The 22,338-nt window shown below is 40.2% G+C and overlaps 1 protein-coding gene across 1 annotated transcript; it reads right to left on the bottom strand.

The window, feature by feature from the left end:
• Positions 1–4,631: 4,631 nt before the first annotated feature.
• Positions 4,632–8,949, bottom strand: LOC111608797. Its single transcript, XM_023334914.1, has 2 exons — positions 6,133–8,949; positions 4,632–5,217 (listed from the first exon to the last, which is right to left on the bottom strand). The coding sequence occupies exons 1-2, from the start codon at positions 8,926–8,928 to the stop codon at positions 4,867–4,869; spliced, it is 3,147 nt and encodes a 1,048-aa protein (XP_023190682.1). The 5' UTR covers positions 8,929–8,949; the 3' UTR covers positions 4,632–4,866.
• Positions 8,950–22,338: the final 13,389 nt, after the last annotated feature.

Here is a 22,338-nt window from a genome sequence, read left to right on the forward strand (position 1 = left end):
GCTTGTGATTGGCTTGACAGCTTCATTAAAAAAAGAGAAGGTGATTGCTTTCTGTTCCATTCTCGCAGCATGCATGACTAACCAGGCTCAGCTGTCAGTAGGAGGGACCCACTCGAGTTTCTTTCCATTGGGTTTATGTCAGTTTTAATACAAAGCTCTTACATAAGGATGGCTGTACCTTTCACTGCTATCCTGTTATCTCAGGATTTTAACAAAGAGGTTCACTGTGTTTACATGCATAGTGAACCTCAAATTATAAACAGTTCCTTCTAAAAGTTATTATATCCCTTGAACTTTGTGTTTTGGCATTTTGAAGAACTAAAGTCACAAATTTTAATGTAGTTTATGTGAAATGAATTTTGCATATTTGATGGAAGAAAATGGATGCATGGTTTTCAAAATACATGCACCAACAAATCTACAAACAGTGTTTTTACATTTCTATTCAACCCTCTATTTTGATACCCCAGGGTAAAATTCATTGCAAACATTAGTGAACAAACTTCATCATGAAGACCAAGGTACATGTCAAATAGGCCAGGGATAAAGTTGTGAAGAGGAGGTGTAAGCTATAGACCAACATCACAAGCTTTAAACATTTAATCACATATCAACATGTGACACTCATTTGGCCAGATGGTTTATATTAAAAATATTGTGTAGAGAAAATTTAACATTGCTAATCACCCTGACCACTATTAAGGAAGAATAATTAACATTAACTTTGGACAAAAAGTTTGGCTCCTTCTTCCTTAAAGTCCACGGATCTCTGGCAGGCGGACTGCGGCTGGAGGAAGTGAAACCACGACACTGCGCGTTGCCGTCACAGATCACAGAGTTTAATTCCACACAAAATAACGCATGAATCAATTAACAAAGCTGCAGAGATATAGAGATATATTCATTACCTGTAACAGGAAAAAATAGAAAAAAGAAACACAAAGAAAACAAGGGGGTTGGGGGCAAAGACGCGTCTTTGGAGAAAGCTTTTTATGCCAAAAGCAAAACAGTGGTAGCATTCTGAATTTTTAACGTTTACATGAAGTTTTATACTGAGTGGGCGTTTCTTCAATTTAATATATTCAACTAAGGCGTTCCGCTCTTTAACCAATTAGAAACTCCCGTAGGAACTACAGGAAACTTGAGAAGTCTCCCAATTTACAACGAAGTTCCAAAGGCGTCTGGTTTCTATCGAGAGACAAAGGCGGACCAGTTAATCTTGGACGATACCAGGTACGAATGTCCCCGGCGCCGAGAGTCTTAAGATAAGATTTCGCAGACACCCATAAATCTGACGTCTCTTCCATTATCTCTCCTAACGTTCTCGAAGAGACTTGCATCTGGTAATTTTCAAAAAATGTTATCTTTACAAACCCCAGTTTTGCTTTTGCACATTCAGCCCCCCAAAAGATTAAGTTCTGCCAAAATAATACATAAAATCCACAGGACAAAATAAAGTATAATTCCTGAGCCATTTTCTAATAGTAAAAAACATTTTCATTCAAACAATTTCCATTTGCTTCTAATATCGTCACAGATAATACAGTTTTCAAATACATTCATCCTTTAATAATTTGTAAATGAGATAATACAATCTTCAGTAAACATGGTATTAATACTTAGAAGTTAAATGTTACGGGGTTTCAATTTTCTATTTTGCATTAGTTTTACACCATCGCAGATGCTGGCCTCCAGCAGTTCTCCCCAACTGCCTGCAAGAATGTTAATTTATGCTTCTGTGTTCTGGCCGGGCTGCGCCCCATTTAGTGATCTGCATTCTAACCCCTGTCTGTCCGGTTTAAAACAAGAGTATCAAACCTACCCTTTTACACATGCATAAAATTAACTGCATTAAGCACCAAAATCAATAATTTTCCTCGACAGTCCCCGTTTTGAGGTCTCAATTAAGAGACCTCACAAAAATTAATCAAGCCTTCTAATAGAGGACCAAAAACTATGCATTATACTACTAAAGAATAAAAACCCAAAAATCAAAAATAAAAAACTCAAAAAAGAGAGACCTGAATATATAACAGTCCCCGTTTTCAAACAGAACCTGCAAGCTCCACAACTCCCTCATCAGGAACACCACGAAAGAGCATCTGATAGGGAGGTGGAGCCGGTGGTCCACTACTTCCCTTTTCAATTGAGACTGTAATAAGCCTAAGGATAAGTGAACGGACGCACGGAATACAACAGCATCCACACGTCACCACTATGGCAACAAACGTAGCCACAGAAACTAGTAATGACATGACAATCCCTTTCCATTTACCAAAGATAGTAGAAAACCACCTGTCCAAACCACCATCAATACCCGAATGTTCATGCATAGTGTTACTCAGAATTCTCAAACCCTCCAGCGCTCGAGTGACAGATCCATCAGGGGCAGTATTGTTTGGAATAAAAGTACAGCAGCTCTCTTGGAACATAAAGCAGACTCCACCCTTTTCGGCCAACAGCATGTCCAGCGCCATCCGATTTTGAATTGTCATTAAAGAAGTAGGAGCTAACTGATCCTTCAAACCCCCCACAGCATCCCTGGTCAGATTCGCTAACCTCAGAAGATTATAATGGACATAATTTATCCTGTCAACATTTTTATTCGGAGTTATAGGAAAAAGAGCTGATAATACTGGCATATTTTCAAAACCTGCTGCAATTTGATCCGCCAATTTGTATTGATCCGGAACCCCTCTCGGCACACCGATGGCATCTACATAAGTGGGAGAATTAGTAGTCAAATCAAATGCAGTATCAACACGTGTATTACGCACCTGTCGCTCATGTCTCTGTGTCCGTAAAGTGAGCACCTGCGCCGGACCTACAGGATCAAGTCTTTCTCCAACAACCATAAGCGGCACTGCAAGGCGAGTCATAGCACATATTCCAACAGTCCTAGGAGGAATTCGCACATATAATCTATCACCCCCACAAAAATAATAAAGTCCAGCTCTTGCCCAACTCCCGATTCCGGATGCTGTTAAAGTAACATTACACCAATCACTAGAAATCTGTCCTAGATTGAAATCCGGCTTAAGATGAGTAAAATTAAAACACACATACAAACCTTTACCCTTAACCGGAAGAAAAGTTCCCGTCTGAGTATAGTTATTAATAGGTGGATATATGTTGGCAAGCGCATCACAATTTACTGGGTCTGCCTCAGTTGTCAATTTTAGCATGCAATTAAAACCCCAACTATCTCCTAAGTGTAATGGGGCAGGTTCCGTGTAAAGATGAGGTCTAGCTGTGGCACATGCAATGCAGTTCCCAATATTAGTTTCTTTAGCCGTTTGAACCATCCAATTCAGCCATAAATTTTTTTCCCTATATCCAGTCGCTGTTTGAATGATGTCCAATGGTGAAACTGCTGTGTAATCAATCTTAGCCGCATGCTGATCCGGAATTGCCATATCCCTATCTTCCTCCCCCTCAGGTCTGACCATATTAATTTTAATAACCCCAAGTGGATCTTTATCATCAACCGAAGCACCTAGAGTCAAATAAACAGCTGAATCTGCCGGATACTGTTTAAAGAAAACATCATGCATCGAGGAAATGGTTAGCACTAAAGGATTTTTACCCGTCGGTGGAGAATGTCTTAAAGTCCCTCGTCTTATGGTAACCTTGTCATATTCAGTGACAGATTTATGAGCATACGGTGGACTCCAACTTGATCCCACCCATCTGAAGGCCGATTTCCAAGTGGGACACAAGTGTCGAACCCCATTTTCCTGAGTAATACAATGTCGTTGGAAGGTCAGATCACCACACAAATACACAGAAGTCTTCTGCCAGGATTGAGGGGTCGACCAGCAGCGACGAATGACCTCACACAGATCAATTTGGTAATTAGTTACAGTACCCAGAGTATAGTTCAACTCAATTCCACGATATTTAGTGAGGCACTTATCAACAGGAGGACTCAAAGAACGCTTCACACGAACAGTCGCATTTCCGCAAGACACTCCGCACTCGACAAGACTCGGTCGGAGATTAAGTGTCTGTGAGGAAATGAGTCCACTCGTGGATCCTCCGAAAACCCACTTTCCCAACAAATTGAGTTCAAGAAACACACCTAGCAAAAACTTCCACTCCCAGTTCATGTATCTTAAGATGAACCCCATCCTGCGAACCTGTCAAATGTAATCCTGTGTTATTCAACAATCCAATACTCACCTTTTAACCACAAACTTTCACCGGTAAAAATTAAAAGTGAAAGGCACTTATCATTCTACAAATATGAAAAAATCATAAACTCAATTATCAGAATACAACCCAAAAACACAGTACACAGAACAGCCCCAAATGTAAAAATGCAAAAATAAGACTAAAATATGTATATAACAATAGCTAAAAATTATTCTGGAAATTTTAAAAATATATTCGCCACCAATCAAAAACATGCAGACATAAAGAATTACACAATAGTTTTCTCTTTTTTTTTAAAGTCTGTAAAAAACAAAATATGAAGTCTTTTTTTTTTTTTTTTTTTTCTTTTTTTTCAAATGTTCTTTAAAAGTCTGTAAAAAACAAAATATGAAGTCTTCTTCAAAAAATGATAAAAATTACGCGCAAAAAACGAAACGAAAGTCCTTTTTCAGAGTTCGCAAAAAAAAAACAAAAAAAAAAAACAACGAAAACACGCAATAAAAATGTATCAATGTTGATCCTCTTGCAGCCTGATCCTTCTCAGTGAGAAACCTCAGGTTTCCAGCTGAGCGGCCGTTGCTCACTGAAAATTGGATTATTATGCCAATATAACAGTGAGTTTCAAGGAAGGTATGAAATCTCCTTTTTCCTCAATAGAAGGACTTCGGAACAGGATTATTATGCCTGTCCGAGCCTTTTAAACCTTGAATTTCAGGAACCTGAAGTGGTCGCGGCAGGAATTCCTGCTACACTCCCTCCTGGAAGCGCCTGGCGATGCTCCTCATCCGAAGATTGAAGCCGAAGATCTTCTTGTACGTCTCGGAGCGCACGCTGTGGCTCCTCGGCTGCTGTGCACTGACTCCAATGAAACCAGGTGTCTCCTTTCCCTTGCAGACGGACAGCATGAGATGTTCTCTCCACGACTCGGTATGGTCCGGTGAAGCGAGGTTCAGACCATTTCCTTTTGATGACTTTCAGGCGCACCCAGTCGATTCCCGGAACGGGTGGTGAGCCGGGACGTTCCTGTGTCGTCTGATATTTCACAAATTCCCCTGCCAGGATCTGCAACTCATTAAAGAAATCTTTATGAGATAAGTGTGCAAGTTCACCTTTCCATCCTGGAATGCGGGTTGCAGGTCCTGGAAACATCCGTCCCGTCTGAAGCTCATATGGAGAGAATCCTGTTGATTGGTTAACAGACATTCGAACAGACATCAAGGCAATAGGCAAAGCATCCACCCAATTTAATTTAGTATGTGCACATATTTTAGCCAATTTTTGTTTAACAGTTTGATTCAGTCTCTCAACTTTGCCTTGTGATTGAGGATGATATACTGTACCGAATGAATGTTTCACTCCGAGCAGCTGCTCCACTTTCTGCAGATCTTGGTTCCTGAAATGAGTGCCGTTGTCTGATCTTACCTTCTCTGGAAAACCATGGGTCGGAATGTAATAATTGATCAGACACTTTATGACAGTTTTACTGTCCTCTTTTTTAGCTGGCCACGCCTCCGGCCAGCTCGAATATGCATCAACACACATTAATACATACCTGTATCCTCTAACGGGTGTTATCATGTCTGTAAAATCAATAATAATCTCCTTACCCGGTTGTGTAGTCCAAGGGAAATGTCCCACTGGTGGTCTGACAGTTGGTTTCGCATTGTGTTGGCCACAAATTTCACATGTTTTCACATGATGCTTGACCATGTCTCTCAAAAATGGATGCCACCAGTGCTCCAGATTTTTTAACATCTGTGCGATACCTACATGTCCGAGTCCATGAGCTTCCTGGAAAACCTGGAATCTCATATTTGGAGGGAGAATTACTTTACCATTCGGTCCGCGCCAGAGTCCCTCATTGCAGATGGCACCTCTTGCTTTCCAGACAGAACGTTCCTCAGGTGACACGCCTTTCTGGTGAAAAATAATTTTCTCCAGGTTATTCTGTTCCATCTGTTCCATTTCAGTACTCACCATGAAGAGAGATGGCAGGTATCCAGCTGCTTCTTTGGCTGCCTCATCCGCGGCCGCATTTCCTGCTGCCACTCTGGTCTTGCTCTGATCATGTCCCTTGCATTTAATCACTGCAACAGACTGAGGCAACAGCAATGCCTCCGCCAATTCTTTCATTTCAGTTTCATGTTTTATGGGCTTTTGTGCTGCAGTTATAAATCCTGCTCTGAGCCACTGAGGAAGTTCCACATGGACGGCACTCGCTACATAGGCTGAATCACTATATAGATTTACCCTCATTCCCTCAGCTAATTTCAGAGCTTCAATCATGGCTTTGAGTTCTGCTCTCTGTGCCGATTGGGCACCCTGCAGTCTTTCCGCCCTCAAAACGTGAAACTCGCTGCCCAAGTCTTCCACCACAGCGAATGCTGCTCTCAGTCCATCTGTATCATGTCGAAAACAGCAACCATCTGTATAAAAATTTCTCACACCTTCACCAGCCAAAGGAGAAGCTTGTAGGTCAGGTCTTATTTTTTCTTCCTTTTGTACTAACTCCTCACAGTTATGCGGCTCTCCGTCCTGCATCCTGTCAGCCATATTCACTCCGTTATGTACAAAGGTTATATTAGGTGATTCCAGAATTTTGCTCAATTTTTGTTGTCTCAATGTTGTCAATGTGAAATGTTGTGAATTCACATATGCTACCACACTGTGTGATGTCATAACCTGTAATGGATGACCCATCACAATGTGTGCTGTCTTTTGAATCATTTTTCCCACACCTGCTGCATGTCTTGTACATGTCGGATGTCTTATCTCCATAGGATCTAGCATTGCGCTAACATACTGGAGAATTTTCCTCTCACCCCCTTTTTTCTGAAACAGAACGGCGTTCACTGTCAGTTCTGTTACAGAAACATCCAAATAGAATTGTAGAGAATAGTCCGGAATAGCCAGCTGCGCCGCAGCAGCCAACTGTTGTTTCAAAGAGATAAAAGCATCTTCTGCCTCCATAGTCCAAGTCAGAGCATGGGTGAGCTTACGAATCCCATGCTCTCTGACTAACGCCCGTAAAGGGTCCGTCAGTTCTGTATAGTTAGGAACATAGTTCCTACTATATCCAGTCAGTCCAAGAAAAGACAACATGTCTTTCACCGTACATGGTTTGGGGTGATTCAGAATCGCAGATTTATGACTGGCAGACATCTGAGTGCCTGTCCCAGTGATAATCCGCCCCAAAAAAGAAACTTGCTTCCTAGCAATTTGCAGCTTAGATCTGCTCACTTTGAAACCCCTGCCTGCTAGGTGTAACAACAAACTTCGCGTGCCCTCAATACAAGATTCCAACGTCTGTGCTGCCAGCATGAGGTCATCAACATACTGAACCAGGGTTACACCGTCTGGTAACAAACAGTCCGCTAACTGCTGTTTCAGAACCTGATTAAAAAGCCCTGGTGAGAGAGCAAAACCCTGAGGCAGACGCGTATATCGCAGCTGCTGACCCCTGTAGGTAAAAGAAAACACATCCCTACATTCCTCATCCAATGGGAGACAAAAGAAAGCGTTAGCAAGGTCCACACAGGAGAACCAAGTCTGAGAAGGGTCTAGGTTAGTCAATGCTACATGAGGATTAGGTACTGGCACCGTAGGGGTCAATAAAACAGAATTAATTGCCCTAAGGTCATGTGCCATGCGGTAGTTGCCTGTCCCCTTTTTTTCCACTGGTAAAATAGGAGTGTTCCAGGAGGAGGTGGAAGGTTCTAACACACCTGCCTCCAGAAGACCCCCAATAGTTTCTGCAATTCCCTCCTCTGCCGCTTGCTTATGAGGATATTGTGACCTCCAAATCGGAGGGCCCGGTTGTAAATCAAACGTGACAGGTGTGACATCAACAAGCCCCACATCAGTGGGACCCGTAGCCCATAAACACTCCGGGAGAGAAGCCAACATTGCAGCCGCAGTTGGATGATCAGTCAGCTCCCTACCATGGTGTCTAGGAAGTTGAACATGTTCCAAAACCACAGAGTCCACAGCCGAACACTTTATTTTGTATGTGTTTGTAGAAGGAGAGAAAGAGAGGTCAGGAGCAACAGTATTCTGCCAGTCTGTAGCTGCAAGAGAGCGTTTTACCACGCCCCCTAACTCCATGGCCTGATGTCCAGGATGGAGAGCCAAAGAAATATGTGGAACCGCTTCATCGTGCATCTTATACCAAAACAACTGATCCTGAGTCAGATTCACTGCAGCAGCAACACCCTCCGGTGCCACATAAATGTCCTGTGAAAACACAGTCCAATCTTTACCGGCCAAATTCGCCTCGAACTGCTCCTGGAACCATTCAGTCTGGTCTCGGTCATAAAACAAAGTGACATGAGGAAAATCAGGAGCAGACCCATACGGTGCGAGCGCTTGGATCCAGGGTTTCCAAAGCAGAAAACAGGACAGAATCCCAGCATGGTCCGTCGCTTCTGGCTGTAAAAGACCCCAGTATATATCAGCCAGGTGCTCCTCGGATTGTTGGAGCAAAAATTGTCCATGCGTATATACTTCAGTGCAGGCATGGGAAGATCCATCAGGAAAAGTGACAAGTAGTCCATCAGGTCCACACAAAATAGTGGCCCCCAGAGCAATCAACAAATCTCTCCCTAATAAATTCACGGGAGATGAGGGGGAACACACAAAAGGATGTGACACTTGTTGTCTGCCCACAACAGTGTGCAGAGGTGTGGAAACAGGCAGAGTTTGTTTCACCCCGGAAAAACCAACCACTGATATAGTCCGACTAGAAAGTTTTTGTGATGGCATGACAATATTCATGGTGGAATATGTTGCTCCCGTATCCACCAAAAATGGCAATGTTTGTCCATCAACTGTCACATCAATCAGGGGATCTGCCAAAGCTCCCTGATTCAGGTTCCTCTCTGGGGTGTGTCAATATTCTCCAGCCTGAAAGTACTGTCCCGGATGTCGCGGAAGTAATGCAGCATTTGGAGGCTGTTGTGGCAGACTCGGCAACGCGTCATCTCGTGCAGCAACCGGTGTATAATGAGGACACTGTCGAACCCAGTGTCCCTCCTCGCCACAATAAAGACACCTGTCTCTGAGTTTCCAGCCTCGTGCACCCCTTCCTCGCACACCCGACCACGCGGGGGCTCTCCCTCTTCTTCCACGCCACCCCTGAAAACCAGACTGCCAGCGCGGAGCAACAGAGATGTGCGGACCAGGTTGTGCTACTGGAACAGGGACCCGACCCGGAGCAGGAATTGATGGAGCAGCTGCTGTTAACATAGCTTTAGCCTCCTTCTTTTCCTGTTTGGCAAGATGCAGTTTTTGTCTGGCTTCGCCTAATTGAAGCTTCAGCAATTGTTTCTTAAAATCTTCCTGCTCCTTCTCCGCCTCTCTCTCCTCATCCTGAGAAATCTGCAAATTATGCAACAAATGCAACTCCCATTTTGCATGGTCACAAGATTTCAACTCCGGGTTTTTTCTCATTTGAGCAGCGACAGAAGGAGGGACACCATTCAAAACAGCTTGGCGAAAATGTTCCCTCATTAATGTGGGCTGAGTCGGATGAACTCCAGTTTGTCGACTCCAGATGTCTAAGGCTTTGTCTAAAAATACCTTTGGGTGCTCTTTGGAATCCCAAAAAAATTTAGGAATAATTGAGAGAGACACAGGAGGAAACGTGTCCCTCAAAGCCGCACCCACAAGAGTCAGAACAGCTGAAAGGGGCGTGTGATCAGGCATATTCAGAGTTCCAGCAGACAGTTCAACATTATGGAAATTCGTTGTCGTTGTTGAACGACTTAAAATAGCTCTAAAATCCCCCAAAGCTAACGTTAGCCCCCCTGTTAGTGTATCCAATGCATGTAGCCAAGGAGTAGCCCCATCCGCTAAAGAGGGTAGCTTGTCAATCAGGGTCTGTATATCCCCAAAAGAGAACGGCTTGTATCTCGGTCCTTGTTGTGATACTAATAAAGGCATAGCATGATTAGAGGAGCTCTCAGACTGTACTGACGAAGCCTCCAAAATACCCGATATATTCTTAATGCGCGTGGCCAAATCATCCGCATCACGCTGCAGTTGCCCTTCCAGTTGCGAGAGACGGTCATGAAAAGACTCTCCATTAGAGGGGGCAATCACACCCTGTGGTGTGTTAACATCACGAGGAGAGGGACCATTCCCCTATTCTGCATCTCAGTTTGGTCAAACCCCTCCCGATGCAACCCCGGAGTAGAGGCAAACCTCGCAGCGCCTCCCACATGTGGAGGAGAAGACAATGCGCCGCCCCGAGCAGGCGGTGCTTCCTCTACAAGACTGCCCACCAAGTTCATATCTACACTCAATTGTACCTCCCTCTGCTCCTCCTCGTGTGGGGGAGGGACGAGGGCGGGTACGGGGCTGCCTAGTTGATGTGTAATTTGAGCCATACTTGGGTAAATCGCAGAAGGAGGCAGGGAAAAACAAAGCTTTTCACGCTGAACCCGATCTGCCATAGGCAGACTATCAGAAACAGATTGGGAATTTTTAAGGGAAGTCGTCAAATCAGGTGACTCCCTCACCGGCGGAGAGCTAGAACTCGGAGGAAGCGCTCTCATAAGATCCCATTCAACCATGCCCCCACGAACATCTAAAACTGGATATAAACCCGTATAAGAGGGATTACTATCCTTATATGGAGGCGGAAGTGGAGCGCCCGACGGACTAAATACCTGTTCAGGTTGTTCAGAGCACACCTCCGGACGATCTACATGGGCCTGAAATGAGTCCGGAGTCCGTGTAGCTGACCCCTTTTTATAACAGTGATCCGTACCTTGCCAACTCACCAAAAGCTTAGCCCATAACTGTCTATCCTGTTCCGCGTTCTCCAACTTCTGACTCAGTTTTTTTCTAGCAAAAAAATTAGCTGCGTCTCTCTGAACTCGCAGCGAATCCCTGTCAGCCAAAGCCTGCTTTAAACAGACATTCAAAATCAAACCCAAAGGCTTTTCAGCACTGAGCAGTTCATCTTGTTTGCAGACCGCATTTTCCAACATGATTTTCAATTCATCCGCCTTCACATTAAGCGAATCCAAACCAAGCTGTTGATCATAAATACAAATTAAGTCAGCAATCTGGTCCCGCAGAGTTTTCCATGGACCTAGACCATACGAGTGGCCTACAACATCATTTGTCAGCTCAGTGTCCATAATAGCTTCACAATCAAACGCAGCAAAAGCTACGCAAATTCACACAAGCAGCGCCTTACAAACACAGCGGTCCGCACAGACAATTAGCGCATACACACGCACAGATACACACAGACACACAGACACCCACAAAGCTCCGGAGGACAAACAGCGCACTTCCACGGCAGCCGGCACACAAATCAGTACACACAGAGAAATACAGAGACACAAACGGTTTCAGACGAACGTAAAAGACAGACGGGGAAGAAATAAAATAAAATAAAATGCCGGCTAAAAACTGCATTAATTTCCAAACTTATAAACTTAGTCCTCCGAGTGATCCAACTCTATCTTAGTCCTCTGAGTGATCCAACTCTATCTTAGTCCTCCGAGTGATCCAACTCTATCTTAGTCCTCTGAGTGATCCAACTCTATCTTAGTCCTCTGAGTGATCCAACTCTATCTTAGTCCTCCGAGTGATCCAACTCTATCTAATTCTAAGTCCGCTGGAGATGAGTCAGTCTCCGGGCTGATTCAAACCCACACTAAATTTAATACACCAAAAAATTCATTATTTTAGAGGCACAAGAACGAATCCTCAGGGCTAAAGAAGACAATTAACAAACCCAGCAATTCTGACAGAGGCTACGTAAACTCCTACTGTCTTGACCAGCCACGATCACTTGTAGTGTGCATTTTCCGTCCAATTAGTAAACAACAGACTCTTTTAAAAACAATCTGTATACCTCCGCAGCTTCGAAACTCCGAGCAGCTGCAGCTGGCTGCGACAATCCACTCCGGCCCGACCACAGACGACCAAAAAAATAATTAAATAGTATCTTACCGCATCAAGCCGTCGAGCCGAAACAGGCCGATCCGCCCGCCAAGATTTCAGAACCGGACGAAGCCCCCAATTATTAAGGAAGAATAATTAACATTAACTTTGGACAAAAAGTTTGGCTCCTTCTTCCTTAAAGTCCACGGATCTCTGGCAGGCGGACTGCGGCTGGAGGAAGTGAAACCACGACACTGCGCGTTGCCGTCACAGATCACAGAGTTTAATTCCACACAAAATAACGCATGAATCAATTAACAAAGCTGCAGAGATATAGAGATATATTCATTACCTGTAACAGGAAAAAATAGAAAAAAGAAACACAAAGAAAACAAGGGGGTTGGGGGCAAAGACGCGTCTTTGGAGAAAGCTTTTTATGCCAAAAGCAAAACAGTGGTAGCATTCTGAATTTTTAACGTTTACATGAAGTTTTATACTGAGTGGGCGTTTCTTCAATTTAATATATTCAACTAAGGCGTTCCGCTCTTTAACCAATTAGAAACTCCCGTAGGAACTACAGGAAACTTGAGAAGTCTCCCAATTTACAACGAAGTTCCAAAGGCGTCTGGTTTCTATCGAGAGACAAAGGCGGACCAGTTAATCTTGGACGATACCAGGTACGAATGTCCCCGGCGCCGAGAGTCTTAAGATAAGATTTCGCAGACACCCATAAATCTGACGTCTCTTCCATTATCTCTCCTAACGTTCTCGAAGAGACTTGCATCTGGTAATTTTCAAAAAATGTTATCTTTACAAACCCCAGTTTTGCTTTTGCACATTCAGCCCCCCAAAAGATTAAGTTCTGCCAAAATAATACATAAAATCCACAGGACAAAATAAAGTATAATTCCTGAGCCATTTTCTAATAGTAAAAAACATTTTCATTCAAACAATTTCCATTTGCTTCTAATATCGTCACAGATAATACAGTTTTCAAATACATTCATCCTTTAATAATTTGTAAATGAGATAATACAATCTTCAGTAAACATGGTATTAATACTTAGAAGTTAAATGTTACGGGGTTTCAATTTTCTATTTTGCATTAGTTTTACACCATCGCAGATGCTGGCCTCCAGCAGTTCTCCCCAACTGCCTGCAAGAATGTTAATTTATGCTTCTGTGTTCTGGCCGGGCTGCGCCCCATTTAGTGATCTGCATTCTAACCCCTGTCTGTCCGGTTTAAAACAAGAGTATCAAACCTACCCTTTTACACATGCATAAAATTAACTGCATTAAGCACCAAAATCAATAATTTTCCTCGACACCACACAATGCATCATGCTGTGGTTATGCATTTCTTTAGCAGATGCAGAAAAGTTGATCAAAGTAGATGGGAAATGGAGGAGCTAAATTAAGGCAAATCATGGAGGGGAAAACGGTGACAAAAAGCTCATAGTTAAATGGTATAAATAAAATTGTATTCCTGAGTATAATTAATCCTTTGTACTCCAGAAATTATGTTGGACATCTGAGTCAAGGCTTGAAAATTGCAGGTCACCGATACTCTCTATCCAATTTGCCTGCGCTTGAGCATCACTACAAGTGCAAAAATGATATAATCAATACCCCCAATGACTTCATGATGTAATTTCAGTGGCAGAAGGAACTTTGAGATGAAACAGAGCAATTAATTCACCGTTAACAGGAAACAATCTAAATGTTTCAAACTTCACTACTTTTTCAACTCTCAAATATTTTTTTTTTCTTAGAAACTGATTTTAATAATTTGTCTTTTGTTGTTCTTTTAGGACTTTGGGTGCAGGCTTAGCTGTCAAGCCATGTGATGAAATTCCAATCTTTATTTTTTTATCTGCATAGTTTCACTAAGAAACTCGTTTAGTCCTTATCCTTAATATTAAAGCACAGATCTAATCTCCCCTGCTTGTTCTAGCTTATTCTGACTACCATAAGAAGAAAGGCCTGCGTTTGAAGAAAAATCAAAGTTTGATCTTTTTTTCTAATCATACAGCCATTACACAGTTGATTACATAGCTCTGTCTAGCAAAATACTATTTTTTTTTTCATTTACAATTTACATTTCTCTATAGGTCTATTGAATGGTGAGTCTTCTGTCTTTGATCATCACAGTCAGCTATCAGTTGAATGTTTTTCAGAGACCTAGTTTCACTAAAGTGAATTTTTCAACTTTTCTCATGAAGTTAACCCTGATTGTTGACAAATTCTGATAAAATATTACTTAGCATTTAGTTTTTAGAATAGAGTATGTGTTAAATTTCCATGTCTGATTTACAGAAAGCACAGAAACATCTCCAACACTGGCTAGGTCAAAAAAGGACTAGCAGGTCCTTTCTGTGGATTTAGCAGAGCCACACCTCTGACACAAACATAAAATGTAGCATCTTTATCCTTTCTTTTTTCTATTAAATGCTTTTTTTGCATATGGAGGATTTAGAATTGGAAGTGTATGTGCATGAGTGGCGAGAGCCGGAAAATATTGGATTCTTGCTGTGACAAACAACAGAAGAATGCAGTTTATAGAAAAAAAAGAATAGTGTAAAAATGTATGTCACTTTATTTCAGAAAGCTACTCACATGCATTCACAACCATTCTTAGAATGACATTTGTTGTTTGCACAAATTGTTGTTACCCCAAACACCTGCTATTATGTTAATTTGCATAATCTACAGACCACAATGAATACTAAATGGTCGGCAATCATTTAGAGAGATTTAAAGCTTGGTGATCACTCAAAGCAATTTTATGGTACAACTCTCATTCACCACTGTGCTCACTCATACATGCTCACACATCGGAAAGCAGATCATTGTAGATTGTGGGGTTCAGTGTCATGCTTATGGAAACTTTGACATGTGCTGGGAAGAAGATGGAATCAAACTCACAAGCTCCTGATTGCCAGAGAACTACTTCTTCCACCCTTACTGCTGAGCAGCAGTGTGCATGATGTACATGGCAGGTAGATGTTGAGCATCTACCTGCATTTTCTTTTCTGGTATCTTAAGTAGTTTATTTCAAGAGGAAGAGGGCTTTATAAAAAGCTTTATGTATATAACAAAATAAAAGTTGTCTGTAAATCAAGGTCTAAATTATATTAAAACCTATCTGGCAATAATAAGTAGCATAAAAAATCACAAAAGAATCATATCATGCCCAGATCTGAACAAATGAGAAACCAAGTCACTGAAATCTATCAATTTGGAAGAGGTTACAGAATCACTTGTGTGGCTCTAGGGCTCATGCAAATCAATTTGCTTGAGCCCTAATCGATTTGTGGATAATTTGTCATTATCCACAAATCGACAAAATATTGAACAGTGGTACCAGCCTTCCAAAACTACGTCAAGTCCACACTGAAGACCTATCTAGAAGGTCATCATAGAATCCAGAATGTCTAATTGTAGGAAGCCCCACTTGCCTAACAGTCAGCAGTCATGATTCAACAACATTAAGATAGTTCTTCCATGTTTTATAATGTTCCATGTGTAGTTATCAAATGTGTAAATATAAATACAACTAAAGATGTTTACAAAAACAGCAGCATTACAGGCATAGTTTTCTCTATTTTTGCAACCACCGTTTTTATATTATTTACAATGCTTGTTGTAGAATGCTTGTTATGTTTCTGAATCAATTGAGGGTTAAAGGCAGGATGCACCTTGTTAGTGCATTAAAATATAACACAAGTGCTTCAGAGAGATCAGACTTTTATTGTTTATTGAAAGGTACTTGATTGGGATTTGAACCTAGGACTTTATAAGGCACCAGCACTACCACTTAACCAGTTTGCAGTCACTGATCTCACCTAATAAAGAAAATCATATGCAATGTTCCACCAGTTATGAACAAAATGAATTTGAATTTATCATTTGTAACACGGAGGTTGTTATTCAGGCAACCCATAGCTTCATTTAAAATTCTCACATTTTGTAAGCAATTACATGGCTTTCCTAATCTCATGTTTCAGACAGTCAGAGAGACAGCTGCTGAAGTGTTTCATTCTTATCTCTTCTGCCCGCTGCAGTTTCCTCTCTGTCTTTGCTCACTTCTCCTCCATCTTCCTCAAGTTATATGTCTGGCATGTGTGGTGACAGCGAGTCCTTGGCTCACATTGGCTCTACTTTTCAGAAGATAGAGTACATGCCAAGAATTATCAGAGCTAGGTCTGCACTGACTTTTTGTTTTGGCAGAAGCCTACCTTTCATTGTGTCATTGCAGCTTTGCCCACAGTTTCAGACAGGCTGCTTAGAGCAAAAATATCTCAGTGTCTCACTACAACTGTTTTCTATAAATGCGTCGCAAAACCAAATTCTTCCACATGAGCCTGAATTTAACACTGTTTTTAACAGACTACACTTTGGATTGGTCAAACCATTTATCTGCAGTTGGACAGCGAGCTCTTCTTATTGTGGATCATTGGGCGAGTGATATATAACTAGATCTCATATTGCAGCACAACTTCAAACACAATCCAAAGCAAAGTCCAAAAATCGGTGCGTAGATAAAACAAAAGACAAAAGTAGAGAAGAGCCATCTCAGCTGATACATAGTAAGAGTTTCATCAAAAGGTTATTTAGAACATTTGTCACTCCTCTAAAACTTCACAGTTTAAATTCAAATATTCCTGATGTTTGTGTTAAGTGTAATGCAGATAAGGGTACTCTTTTCCATTGTAAGTGACAATGTGCAGAGCTTCAAACTTACTATGTTCATCTTTCGCTTGATTGAACAGGATGTGCCAATGGACAGTAAACTCTGCTTGCTGCACATTTTCTTGATGGCTTAAAATGACTTACAAAGAGAAAGAAGCTTTTGACTGTTTGCCTTTAACAAGCTCTGAACTGGAAGTACACAGGCAGACCAAAGATGAACCAATGGATAAAACTATTGAGCAACAACCTGGCAATGAAAAAACTGACTTGCTAAAGGGAAGCTTAAAGACTTTAAAGATATTTGGTTACTCTTCCTACATTTTTTTATGTTGTTTGCATGTCAGTGTAAGAGAAAAATTCTAATAAAAATTTCAGCAAAAATGTTAAAAAGGGTTAAATACAAATCTATAGTGTTACTAGTATTGTTTGTTGTAACCTGAATATCTGAAAAAGATTCAGTTAAAACTGATTTGCACTTTGTGGCGATTAATTTATAAAGTATTTATTTTCATTATCTACATGTAGCAACAATAACACATTGAGGTTTTTTTTCTTTTATAAGTGGTTCTTTTTTCATGCATTTTTAACACTTTCTCAAAGTCAAGACTGTAAATATAACATTTCTACATCTACAGCTCTTGATAAATCTGCAATGATAGAAATGGTAAAATATTTAACAACGTGCCTGTGAAAACTCAGTCACCACCTGCCCCACCCTCACTCAAACACACTCGAAACTTATAAAACACAGTTTTCTGGCTAAAATAGCTAAGTTAGGCCGGATTGTCAGCTGAGGCTACAATTTCCCCTGAGTCACCAAAGAATAACACTTTCAGCAGAAGTAATTCTCAGCATCACCTTTAATCTCTGGGAGATTTGTAGCTGTGTACTTACCAGCCTACAGTATCAGTGGCATGTTAGCCATGTTTATTTTGGATGACAGCTGCAATCTCCTCCTGTATCAAATGATGGGTCAATCCATATCTCATTACTCTTTGTAAACAGCATAATCTTTTTGAGGATTCACAATGCATAGAAATAAATTTAACTGTTGTAATATCTTGGAAGGCTTATTTGATAGCATACCTGTAAAGAAAGTATTTTTTTGCTTCCAAAGCTGCAGCATTTAAATTCAATGCCATTTCACACTTTGAAGCATTTATTAGTCATATTCTTATCTCAGCTTTTACTTCAAAATCTTTTTTTCTTCTCATACCCATCTTTGTTATTATTATTCACTTTTTTTCCCTGCGATGGCTCTGAAGCAGGCCTTTCTTGTGTGATTTACTTTCTATTAGGGGATTAAAAATCAATTATGCAGGAAGCCATGCGTAGGCGTGATTATAGCTGCGCATGACGGCACCATTCATCACAGGACCACTCATCTCTGCAGCCGTTAGTTACACAACACACAGGGACAGCCATCCTTTACCGTGAACTCTGCCCCTCATCTTTTAACCAGTCTAAATGAAGTAGATCCACAATATATGATGAAATGAATAATTTGTCCAGTTTTGCAGTGGAAAAAAAGCACACTGAAACAACAGTTAAAGAACAGTTTCGAATAATGAATTTGAACAATTTCAGATTATTTTTGTAGGATAGATTCAGAGGCTTGTAAATACCTATAGAAACATTCCAAAATCACATTCAGTGTTTTATTAAATACATTTCCATCCACTGTATGATATTTAAATGCCATCACTAACCATTGGGGTGGCTAAGTTATGTTTGATCTCCCCATCCCAGTTAATGTTTCAAGAGGTATTAGTACAATAAATTTCAGTTCAACAAAATAGTTAAGGATAAATTGTGCTATGTTTAAAACTTATATTTAACTCAAAGTAAGACATGGTTGTAATCTCTGACAATATATTCTTTACTTCTTATATTAACATGTGAATGTTTTGATTTGAAAAATTAAAATGTTCAGTATACCATAAGGAAATCAACACTGTTAAAAGGAGTTTTTTCTCCTTTTTTGTCACACTTAATTCTTGTCAAATCTCAGATAATCAAACAAATGTTCTTATATGAAGCAAAAACCCTTGGGATTTTTAAATCAGAAATTCATTATAAGGGAAAAAGTTCTTCAAACCATTCTGAAAACATAATATTCCTTCTTATTATTAGAGTTGTCATGACCTCCCGATAATCATGTAGCGTGATTAGCCACATTTTTTGGAGGGAAAGCTCAGTTCAGTTTCAATTGTGATACCAGCTTGGATTACTCTCAGAGTAAACAATACAATAATTTAATTAGACCCTGTATTGCAATACAGACCAGGTTAGAAAGTGTTTCCCTTTTGATGTTCTGCAGAATTTTAGTGTGATAAAAATATTTTTTTTTCTCCTGCACTGCAACTACTGAAACCAATTTAGGTTTGTTTGGTCAATGAATATTGTTTGAAAATCTACTAAAACTCCAAGGTGTTACTGGTTATTGGACAACTTTTCATATTATGTTTTTCTAATTTCTCTTTCAAACAATTTGTAAGGTGCAGCTTTTCATGTCTTTGTTTACAATGACATGATCTTCTTTGCTCTTACAGATCCTGTACACGTCAATACTCCCTTAAACACTGATATGTATCTGTAACCATTTCCACCAGCACAGTAAAATTGCAAAGCTCTGGAGAAAGCTCTTTGCTTTCAGCCGATGCAATTCTTCTTGTGTAATACCTTGGTATTGAGGAACCTATTCATATGCAATCAGTTACGATTAACCCAGTTGATATTATTTTTGTTTTAATGAGAGCAAGGTTGTTCAAAACACAGAGATTTTAGATTTTTCTTCACCTTCCAATACTTGTTGCACTCCATTTTCTTCTCTGTTTTCAATTCTTATGTCATTTCACCTTAAATCCCATCAGTTCATTTTTGGACTAATTTGTTTTGATTTCTTTGTAAGTGTGAATTACTTGGGCTGTTACTCTAATAGCTCCATTAGAAGTATTGTAACTAAGAAAAACACTGACGTGTCCAATACTTGCTTTTTCAGCTGAATATGAGTTTTTATAATTTTAATGTGTGTGTTGCTGAACAGTTTTACTCATGCCATTACCCCTCATGTCATGCCCTTAGGAATAAATTACACAGAAATGTAATGAGAGTGATAAACCATGTATTATTTCCTTTAGTGGTGTTTGTTGCTACATGTAGTAATTACTCTTGACTTTAACATACAGTCTTTTAGTCAAATATGGCTGACAAATTCTTGCTAGACCTCAATAACTCATGTTCCACACTCATATAAGTAGCACTGAAGCGTGTCAAACTATTTTTTATTATTATTTCAGTACACTTCTGGAATAGATAAAGTAAAGGCATTTTGCCCTTTGCCCATTGAGAGTCCTTTTAAAAAACTTTTTAAAACTAATGTAGAGTTGTAAAGCTATACTGCAGTGTGCACTAGTGTGCTGAGGAGAGAGCAGCAATCCTTCTAAGGTTGACAGGAAAAACCATTGGGTGATAAAGGTAGTCTTTTAGCGAGGAGGCATTCTAAAGGCCCTGGAGGCCTGGGCACAGGAGGTGCACTTAAACAAGCCCCTTTCAGCCTGACATTCTATCATATTCAAAGCCAACCAAGTCTGTATAAGATACATCCTACACAGGTGCAGTTTCGTATGACAGGCAACACAAGATTTCTTCCTGTCCCCATCTACCTCTCACCAAAGAAAGAACTAGAGATGGAACAGTGAGAGTTACGCATATGTAACATTTTGTCTCCAGATTTTTTTTTCTCAAATGTCTGATTTTCCCAAAAGATCTTGATTGTGTCATTATCTTTAGTTTTTTATATCTCTATAAAATATTTAACTATATGAATGTGTAAATAAAATTAATTTGTTTATTCATTCATTCTTTAGTTCAAATTTACTCCTATTCATAGTGTTGCATTTTTTGTTTCAAAGCATCACCCGTTTCTTGAGGGCAAAAACAACTGATCAAGGTTTTGCAAAGTTTTTTTATAGCACCACCGATCAGACCCCCTGCTGCTTTGACACTTCCTCTTTGTCTAGTTTTAGGCTTCAAAACATAGCTCGTGAAAAGCCGTTTTTTTGGGGGTTGAACAATGACTGCAAGGCAGAGCATCTGATCTGAAAAGCCTTCAGTGGAGTGATCACATCTACAGGAGTATGCAGCTTATTTTATGAAAGGATTTCTTTTTTTTATCTGAGAGTTGTGAATTTTTATATTGAACCAAGTTCAGCTCATGCAACTGTTTTGAGTATAAATGTAAAGTTGCTCACTGGAAATAGTCTAGCCATTGCTTTTAACTAGCATGCACTGGTATGTCAAAGCTGGGCTACATGTAGCATAGTCTTCATCATATGAAACTTTTCAGAGTTTAGTGGAAGATGGAAGTACAAGACAGTTCTAGAATAAACCCTGTTAGAGATTGCAAAATACTAAAGATTTGGGCAAAGGTTGACATTTCAGCAGGACTATTTGACTTGTCTAGACTGCAGCATGTACTGTGTTTTAGAATGGCCCAGTCAAATTCAACTGAGAATTTGTGGTAAAACTTGGAAATAGATGTACCCAAGTTGTTCCAACCATACTGAACTTAAAAAAGTAATGGTAAGCATTTTAAAGTTCCTTGTGGATCCTAACTGCATTGAAAGGAGGTTCTGCAAATGTTTGACCACATTATTCTGATTTTATTTATGAAAAAAAGATTTACAACAGTGTAACCTTACATTACACATCATCACTTTACGGTATGTTCTGTTGGGCTCTTAAATAAATACTTTAGCCATGCAAATAGAGGTTTGTGGTTGTAATCTGATGAACTACAGAATAATTCCAGTGATGTCAATGCATGGAAGGCTTTGTTCTAAAGCTGCATTTTTGTAACCAGGTTTTGCTGTGTTACTTATCACATTCAGAAGATGCTTTAATTGCATTTGAAATTCTTTGAAGTAGATGCAGCAATGTTTGCCTTTCTCATTGTACAAACTGATAATATTTGTATTTTAATAACTACCCAGTGTTGTCACAACAAGGAATGCAATGTTAACCCTCTCAGTGTTAGGATTTTCACTTCCCTTTGTTTGCGCATTATATGCACTCACAGAAGCACACCCCCCCACACCACCCCCACTCACGGCTGCAAGAGTTCAGACTTGTGGAAAATGGCACGTCTGTTTACTCTGAAAGGTTCAAAGATAATTTACCTGGATTAGAGAAGCCATCTGTGCCTGCCATCCCAGATTGCTTTGGAGGTGTCTCAATAAATACTGAGTGGGCTTCACGGTAGATGGTGCAATAGAGGTTTGAACTAGAGCAGGATTTAATGCTCCTTTTTACATCGGTTTTTAAAGAGTGACCGCTAGTAAGATTGTTGGACCTCTGCTCATACTTGGTCTTTGTCTGCTCCTGATCATAAAATAGCAGTGAAGATGGAAGTTTCAAAGAAAGTTTTTTTTGGATATTAGAAAGGCTTTTTATGCAATTACAATAAGGAGTCCAGATACTAAAATGAGTATATCTGTTTTGTTTTTTAGGCACATTAAATCTTAAAACAAATGCAAACCTTGATGTGAAAGCGCTCAGTTTCAGGTTTGACTTCTGATATCCATTCATTAG

This window comes from Xiphophorus maculatus, chromosome 6 (assembly GCF_002775205.1).
Source record: "Xiphophorus maculatus strain JP 163 A chromosome 6, X_maculatus-5.0-male, whole genome shotgun sequence".
NCBI lineage: Eukaryota > Metazoa > Chordata > Actinopteri > Cyprinodontiformes > Poeciliidae > Xiphophorus > Xiphophorus maculatus.

Coding starts and splice junctions, on each gene's coding strand:
- LOC111608797 (XM_023334914.1), bottom strand. CDS start 8,928: ATGAATATTGTCATGCCATCACAAAAACTTTCTAGTCGGACTATATCA. Junction 5,218..6,132: donor ACCTGCCATCTCTCTTCATG/GTGAGTACTGAA, acceptor AATGAGTTGCAG/ATCCTGGCAGGGGAATTTGT.